This window comes from Echiichthys vipera (genome assembly GCF_963691815.1).
Source record: "Echiichthys vipera genome assembly, chromosome: 8".
Taxonomy (NCBI): domain Eukaryota; kingdom Metazoa; phylum Chordata; class Actinopteri; order Perciformes; family Trachinidae; genus Echiichthys; species Echiichthys vipera.
This window is the reverse complement of record NC_139833.1, coordinates 14,448,923-14,457,923: the sequence shown is the minus strand read 5'-3', so window position 1 is coordinate 14,457,923 and position 9,001 is coordinate 14,448,923. Positions and strand designations below refer to the sequence as shown.

Here is a 9,001-nt window from a genome sequence, read left to right as displayed (position 1 = left end):
TGTATCTGTAATGATTCATCTGGGCTGTTTTTCACGGTGTTAAATATGGGAGTTTAGCGCTGCTGTTCCTCCACTTGGCCTCTAAGCGGTGCAGTTTCCTCCCTCCACTCTCTTTGTTTTTCCATCTCTCGCCCGTTGCCCGTGATCTCTATCTTATACGGTGGCTGACAATTATTTAAAACATTTTTATGATGGCGGAGGACAGTGAATCCGCGGCCAGTCAGCAGAGCCTGGAGCTAGACGACCAGGACACCTGCGGGATAGACGGAGACAACGAAGAGGAGAATGAGCATATGCAAGGGTGAGGATGGCCTGGGCCGGGTCCGGGTTTGGGGAAACGCAGTAACGTTATTTCAGGCAGCCTTGTTTGTGCGCTGCCCGTTTATGTGTGTGCTCGGTGGGTAACGGCTAGTTAGCTACCGTTAGCCGACACAAACACAGCCAGGCTTTTTGCCACAAGGCCGTTATTTCAAGCTAGTAACCACAGGAGAGGCGCTGACTTCAAAGCTCTCATGGTGTTGCCATTTTTGGTGTTTTTGCCGTGTTTTTGCCTCCAGGTGCAAACGTGTACTCTGAACTAACGTTAGCATCCTGATTGAATGGCATGACAACCGTTAGTTCAGCGAACGTTCGGCTAGCTCAACTGTCATTCTGTTGCTATGGTAGCTAACGTTAGCTCACTGCTGTCTTGGTCGTGTCTGTGAGAGAGAGTGTCAAGTAAAGTAAGCCCCTCTGTTTAATAATGTGACTGTGTGTTTGTGTTCACTTCTGTAGGAGTCCAGGGGGAGATTTGGGGGCCAAGAGGAAGAAGAAGAAGCAGAAGAGGAAGAAAGAGAAGCCAAGCTCGGGAGGAGCCAAGTCTGACTCTGCCTCTGACTCTCAGGAGATAAAGGTGTGAGGATGACCCACTGAAATGTCCTAAAAAAACCTAACCCACTAACCTAGTGGAGTCAGTTGCCAGGCTGGTGGTAAACAGGCTAGTAATATGTGAAGGGGAAACGCAGAATACTCTTTTTAGACACAAGCATAAACCCAAGAAAGTCCTGTCTGTTTACCATCATTGTGATCCAACCTTGGGCTAGACTCTAGATGTTGCTACCCAGCAGTTACTGAGGTAACCCTAATTATAATATGGCTGTGGCTTATAGTCAAAGAAACCTTGAAACGCCATATACTGTAAATTTCAATGGACATTACTGCCCCAGTCATATAAGCCCTAATGCAAGTTTGGAGAAACACAGATGTTGTCTGCTACCAGGAGCATGCCGATACAAAACTGGGATACTGTTGCTTTACATCTTATCTAGGTCTTTGATCACTGTCTGGCATGTGGGCAGCTGAGTTATGTGAGCAGTTATTCACTACAGCAAAATACACTGACATTAAAGTGTAGTCCGACACCCCCCCCCCCCCCCACAAGATAAATCTGAGGAGTTATCTTAATCTAATCTTTGCTTTTTTTCATGTAAATTATTGGAAAATTGTACCTGACTACAACTTATTCAAATAAAACCAGAAGAGGGTGTGGTTGACCCCGCCATAACCTAGAGTAGTGGTTTCGACATGGGGGTTTATTTGGTAAGGCGAAGAAATATAGTTCTGCTGCACTGAATAGTTTTTTTCTAAATTACCAATTTTACTCACAAGTGACTTGGTGAGTTTTACCAAATGAAAGAATGGAGGGATTAGTGTGTTTGTGAGCAGTGATGATCCAGTATTTATTAGTTATCAATAATCCAGTTATGAACAGTGAATAGGGGTTTAACTTGTGCTCAGCGTCTTAGGCACTGGGTTTGTAAGGGCAATGAATCTCACACATGCTCTCTTGGGTATTTATGGCTACATTTGAGTTATGTAGCACACTCAGATGATATGCTCAAACTGTGTTACAAGTTGCTGCATGTCATATCACACATGAAGGGAAAGGTCCATTCACGTTGCCTTCGTAGTTAAGTTCTGTCTTTGTTCTTATTTGTGTACATGTGCCTGCTCTACATGTAGAATCCTGGCTTGCCCATTCAGAAGCTGCAGGACATCCAAAGAGCCATGGAGCTGCTGTCCTGCCAGGGTCCAGCAAAGAGCATCGATGAGGCAACCAAGCACAAATACCAGTTCTGGGACACCCAGCCCGTGCCAAAGCTAAGTGAGTACCCACTTCACTTAAGCAGAGTTAGCAAGAGCATTGTTTATTTGATATATATAATATTTTTTAGTGCTGAAAAAGTAGTCCATGTCATGTTTAAACAAAGCGTTTATCAAGAAAAATCATGCATTTGCTACCTCGTAAGCTCTTAACGATTGAGTGGTTATTAATCATAAGCTTGGCCACTGGCCCAACTCAAACAGTTTAACTTAAGCTGTCAGCAGCAGTGGCTTGATTGATGTCTTTCTTGTAGACTGTTTCTGTGCACCAGTGGCATCTGCTGCTTATAATTTGTCACATTCTGTGCCGCTCAAAACCAGTGTCCCAAAACATGTCATCTGTGAAGTTCAGTGAGGGTCCAGGCATTTTAAATGGATATGCTATATGGCATTAGATCGAAGGTATAAGTATCGCTTTGTAGCGCTGTTCAGTGAGGGCAACCGCATGAATCAGGGATAAAACCTTATTTTCTAATTGTTTCACAGCGGTTAAGGTCTAAAGCATAAAGTACACACACATACCTTCTCCGCACAACCATGCTGGAAGGTGCTGCAATGTCGGATTAGGAGTCAATGCAGGGTTAGAGTTCAATTTCTCAATGATTGAGAAGGATTTCTTTAATTTTGGTTTTAAGTTGTTGTTTTTTTAAGATAATGCTACATACCATACCATTAAGCTGTTTCCATGACAACTATTTGCTTAAGAGTCATGCCTTTGCAGGAGGGTTGCTGCCATGTACTTGCCTGATCTACACGGGACCAATGGAGACAAATTTCTTTGGGGGTTATTAGTATAACTTATAATAATATAGCAATTCAAAAGAAGGCTCAGGATCAATGCCACCTGAACACAATGCCAAATGTTCAACTACACTGGAAATGGGGTGATTTACAAAATGTTTTTTTATCATCTTTGACAAGAGCTGTGCTATTTTTACAGATGAGGTGGTGACGAGTCACGGGCCGATAGAGGCAGACAAAGAAAACATTAGACAGGAGCCATATTCCTTACCTCAAGGCTTTATGTGGGACACTCTGGATCTCAGCAATGCAGACGTAGTAAGTACAGTGTTTGTCTGAGACAAAACCATTCGTTGGCTGATTAATTATTTTCTTAATAAACTGATTAGTTTTGTGGTCAGTAAAACATCAAACCCATCACACTATCCCAGAGCACCAGGGGTCTCATCTATGTCTTGTTTTGTCTGAACATAAGTCGAAGAGGAAGTGGGGATTTTTACATCTGAGAACTTAGACATTGTTTTGTTTTTTTGTTTGTTTGTGTTTTAAAAGGACTTAAATGACTTATCAGATACCAAAATAGTTGCCTTTTCATTTCCTTTGATTGACTAATTGATTAATGGCCAATAACTGCAGCTGTAGAAATACATTTTGTAGAAACCATACACAAAAGAAATTGTTTGCTGTGTCTATTTCAGCTGAAGGAGTTGTACACGTTGCTTAATGAAAACTATGTGGAGGACGATGACAACATGTTCAGATTTGATTATTCACCAAACTTTCTGAAATGGTAAGCTTTAATTTCTCATGTTGTGCTTGTTTATTGTGTTTCCTATGTTTAATTCAACTTCTCACCAATAATGTTTGTGTATATGTATTAAACAAAACATTTCCTCCCCTCTCAGGGCTCTGCGTCCACCCGGCTGGTTACCACAGTGGCATTGTGGAGTGAGAGTGTCCTCAAATAAGAAGCTTGTTGGCTTCATCAGTGCCATCCCTGCAGATATACGCATCTATGACACGTAAGCCCTCATTACTGATCATATATACGTTTGGAGCGGAGCAGTGGTATGAGTCAATAGAAACCCTTTTACTGTGATGCACAATTTCTTGTCGTTCTGCTGCTCCAGATTGAAGAGGATGGTTGAAATCAACTTCCTGTGTGTCCATAAGAAGCTGCGTTCAAAGCGTGTTGCTCCAGTACTAATCAGAGAGATCACACGAAGGGTGAACATAGAAGGAATATTTCAGGCAGTATATACAGCAGGAGTGGTACTGCCTAAACCTGTGTCCACATGCAGGTATGCCGTATGCACTATGCCAACATGAAACACCTAAGACGTGGTGTCAGAAAGTCATTTAAACCAATGCTTCTTTAACTCTTTCTCCGTCTGTGTCAGGTATTGGCATCGTTCTTTGAACCCCAGAAAGCTTGTGGAAGTGAAGTTCTCCCACCTAAGCAGAAACATGACCCTGCAACGAACCATGAAACTCTACAGACTAGCAGATGTAAACACTTATCACCTGTCAGTCCTGGACCTTTCTTTACAATTCTTCTTAATGGCAGGAACTTATATCATCTTTGCTCTCTGCACCACGTACAGAGCATCAAGACCCCAGGTCTGCGGCCGATGGAGAGGCGTGACATCCGCCAGGTCACAGAGCTGCTACAGAAGTTCCTGAGACGTTTCCAGCTTGCACCTTCTATGGGTGAAGAGGAGGTGGCTCACTGGTTCTTGCCACAGGAAAACATAATTGACACATTCGTAGTAGAGGTATCTTGAATGACTTTCTATGCTCACACTAACTGCGGCCTGTCTGCTGATTCTTCTATTTGTTTAAACTATCTGTTGGTGTGTCTGTGTATCCTCAGGGTGCCGGTGGTGTGCTGACAGATTTCACTAGTTTCTACACTCTGCCCTCGACCGTGATGCATCACCCTCTACATAGGAGCCTCAAGGCTGCTTACTCTTTTTACAACGTTCATACACAAACTCCACTACTGGACTTAATGAATGATGCGCTGATCCTGGCCAAGCTGGTAATGATACTCTTAATGGAGGGTTGTTATAAAACAAGTCACTACCAAATAATGAACCTGCTCTATTGTACCATCAGTTGTTAACTTTAAATTTAGGAAAAGGAAATGAGCTGCAAATACATCCAGGGCCTCAAAATAAATATATCAAGATTTTTTTTAGAGTTAAACTTTCTTGCTACTTTGTGATTCATCATATTAAGTTTGTGCCTTATTCTTCTATGTGTTTAACAGAAAGGTTTTGACGTGTTCAACGCCTTGGATCTAATGGAGAATAAGGTGTTCCTGGAGAAGCTCAAGTTTGGCATAGGAGATGGAAATCTGCAGTATTACCTCTACAACTGGAAATGTCCCCCTATGGACCCTGATAAGGTCAGCAGCATGATTTGTAAGATATAACGATCATCTGACTCTGGTGTTGAGACCTAATGATGAGAGGTTAAACAGGTCTAGATTTATTTTATAGACATAATTGGTAGTATTGTCTGTTATAAAATTCCTGCTTTAAATTAAGCTTGTTATGCCATTCATTCTGTAAATTGCCTGATCAGATCGTGTGGATTAAAATGCGGTAGTCAATGGGATTAGTAATACTGTAGAAAAATGGGATTAAGTTAGCTTTCCAGCCCACAAAGGCTCTGCTGTGGAGTATTTGAGGGGTAATAATATTAACAGCATTGCAAATTTATAGAATGATTTGTAAATTCTTCACTAACTTTGAAAAGTCCCTCCTGAATTATTTTGTTTCAAACTAGTGATTTACAGGTTGTACTAGAACTGTAGCATCACCAGCTGATTGACCAAATCTTTACAGTTAATCAAAATGTAGTTTAATAATGGTGTGAAGTGTCAGGTCAGATTTGTCAACAATATTATTCTTTTACTACCCACTCTAAAGCGTTATATATTAGCATGCTAATAATATATATATATATACAGTATATATAATATTTTGTCAGTTACCTTATTCAGTTAGCTTACTACCACAACAGCTAGTACACCTGGCAGATAGCTGGTGTAAACATATAATCAGTACATAATGTATAACATGTAAATCTCCAGTTCCAATTAAGAAAGGTTTGAACTAAGGCTTAAGGAAACGACAAACTCTTATATCCCAATATAGATAATTTTATATCTTGATAATGATATATATCACAATATAGCATGATTCCACTGATAGACGATAAGCGTTCATGTTGAATTATGGCCTAGCCCAAGTTTGAACTGTGTTTGTATTCTTCTTGTTTAAACTCATCTAACAACTGGTTCCCATCCGTGTCTTTCAGGTTGGCCTCGTCCTTCAGTAGCAGGTCTCTTCACGACTGCTACACAAACACTGATCAAGAGGTCGCTCTTGACCTCTGGCTATTCCTTACCAGGACATACAGGTAGCTGAAGCTAGACAATGAAAACTACAACAGTCAAATCACCCCGGAGACTGGGAGACGGTTCAAGAACATTCCCAGTTCACCTGGAGGTGAAAACTTAAATCATCAACATCCTGAATGTGAAGTCATGCTATGCCTGAGATACTCATACAGTACAACGCTCCTGTCATGCACTCACATTTAAAAACATACCGGTTTGACATACAAGAGGATGCCTTGACATTGTGAATTATGTTTAGTTCTTTTTCCTCAGCAGACACCTTGTTACAAGGGACTGGCATGTCATTTAATTTCACTGTAAATGATAATCAACAAGTAAACGTGACCACAATACCAGACGAGAAGTTACTGTGTCCCCACTGCAACTGCAGTATAAGAGGGTCTTAAAGGCATTTAAAGGGTTATTATTCCTGTCTCCTTCTCATTCCATAGTGGTCAGAAGTTTCTCTGCTGGCTGTTTTTGGCCTCGGTAGAATTAGAAAAGAACGTGTTTCTTTGATAGTTGACGTACGGAAGAAAATACTGTTTCCCCTCGAGCATTTATGAGAAAAAAAATATCAACTTAACTTTTCACACACAGAAACACAAAACATCTTCATGGAAGGACTCATTCAACTGGTGCATCGATCTACATGTTTTTTTGTTTAAATATATAGATACCTGTACATTTAAAGCCAGATCATATTTATTCCTGTAGTGTGAGTTTGGGGGTTCGGGAGGGCTGATCCAAAGTATTTTCCTCATAGGTAGTGTAGATGTCACTGAGTTTGTTCAGACAACGTGGGTTTAAAGTGGTTTTTGATGAAGAATGTATTGCATCAATGAAGCACAATTTTTGAGTTCCTAAACAAGCAAAAAGGGTTGTTTTTGTTTTTTTTCTATTAAAGCGTCAGATTTCAAATCGGATGGGTTGTGGTACAGACTGTACAACTTTGTTTTTTTACAAACAACGTGAGGTGTTTTCATGTCATTAACCGGTTTCTAGAGTAGTTTTTTTTTTTTAATAGAACATCTAAACCGACGTGCTGTTTGGTTACATTCACTGATAACACATGGCAGCTTCAGGTTATCCGCATGCGGACGGTGTGTTGAGTTAAAAGGCTGTTGAATCAGAGTTACAGTTGTTGAAAAGAGTAAGAATGACATGCTGAGCGCACGAGCAGGGCACTGAGAATCACAGCATCAAAGGCTGAAGAACAAGAACAAATACCAGTTAAACAATAACCAGGGTGGATTTTATTTAGACTTTGTGAAAAAACAAAAAGGTTACAAATAGACAGACTGTAGTTTTATAGCGTAAAAATGGCTTACTTAGTTTAAAAGAGTAATGTTCTCAGTTAAGTCTCGTTAGAAGCAGTCACGGTCATGTTTTTTTGTTTGTTAATTTAGTCATTGTCACTCACAGAAAGTGAGAAACTGACCTGTGAATAAGCAGAAACATTTCTCTTATTAATTCATACATAACCATCAGTTTCCTCGCCTACAGTATGATGTTAAACGTGTTCTTTATTAAACTGTCTCTTAAAACAAAGAGGCCTCAGCGCAACATTTAAAGTGTCTGAGGAGTAATTTAGCAGCATGTATTCAGAGCACAGCGGCTGAACGAGCAAAAGCCTGCCAGTATCCGCATCCATTTGAAATTTGAGCTTTTCGTGTTTTCCAGGTCCATTTTTATTGACTCCTGGATTATTCTTTTTTTAATGGTACTGTATTTGTGTGTCTGAAAAATATACTGTGGGTCATTTTTTAAGTGTTGTGCAGCTAAATTAAAATTCTTTGAACGGTTTTGATATTTATAATTGTACTTTGCAAAAATGTCTTTTTTCTTTCCAGTATTTCCCTAAATTTTCCAGTTAAGTCGGCAACTTCAAAACAGATTTTTGAGGGTTTGGGCGTTTCGTGAAGGTCCTTGATGGAAAAACAGACCGGTCGCTCCGTGGCGGAGTTTCTGGTGTACTCAAAAGTTTTTTTTTCAAATTGTCTTCTTGCTTTTGAGTTTGTCACTTTGTGTTTGACGCTCCTGTTCACGAGGCTCTGCATAACTTAAGAGGTAAAGGCTGCTGCCGTTCTTGTTGTTACTTTTTCTGTATGTGATGTAATTCTCTTCTCATCCCTTTATACATTCGCAAGAAAAGGACAACCGATGTGACGGTCAGTGCTTCAGGGCTCAAAGATTCTTTTTTTTATACCATTAAAAGGTTAAATGAATTACATTGACAAAGACAGATGCTACCGGCATTTATTTAACACTGATCCTGGCTGTGGAGCCAACGGTGTGCCTCATGGATGTTGATTGTGTCACAGATGTGTTGCCTGCAGCTGTTTGAATGAACTTTGAGCATGTCAGTTTTGCTGCTGTGATGATTTTTAGCGTTGATGTTACTAGCCACACCCTTTAGTGAGAACTCAACCCGAAGAACCTGCCTTATTTAAAAAGATGTTTTTGTTGGGGGTGGGGAGGGGTGTACTTTTGAAACGACATACAGCTTTCTCTAACTGAAGAACAATATTTTTATTCAGATCCATTGTAAGCTGTGAAAAAGCTGAAGAACCTGTACCAGCATCATTTAGACATGACCCCCATGCAAATAATCTGTTTCAACACACGTCGGCTCTACCAGCATGGATATTTGATTGAATAAACTCACTTTAAAAAAATGGGACAAGAGTATTGCACTTTTTTTTTTAA

General features: G+C 40.3%; 1 protein-coding gene across 1 annotated transcript; it reads left to right on the top strand.

The window, feature by feature from the left end:
- Positions 1-191: 191 nt before the first annotated feature.
- nmt2 (N-myristoyltransferase 2) lies at positions 192-8,543 on the top strand (the record flags this gene model as incomplete). The annotated part of the gene is made up of 12 exons (XM_083917825.1): positions 192-301; positions 775-892; positions 2,002-2,143; positions 3,083-3,201; positions 3,582-3,673; positions 3,789-3,905; positions 4,014-4,184; positions 4,284-4,392; positions 4,488-4,658; positions 4,757-4,924; positions 5,156-5,293; positions 6,211-8,543. 12 exons carry the CDS (start codon positions 192-194, stop codon positions 6,229-6,231), a joined length of 1,476 nt encoding a protein of 491 aa, XP_083773951.1. The 3' UTR covers positions 6,232-8,543.
- Positions 8,544-9,001: the final 458 nt, after the last annotated feature.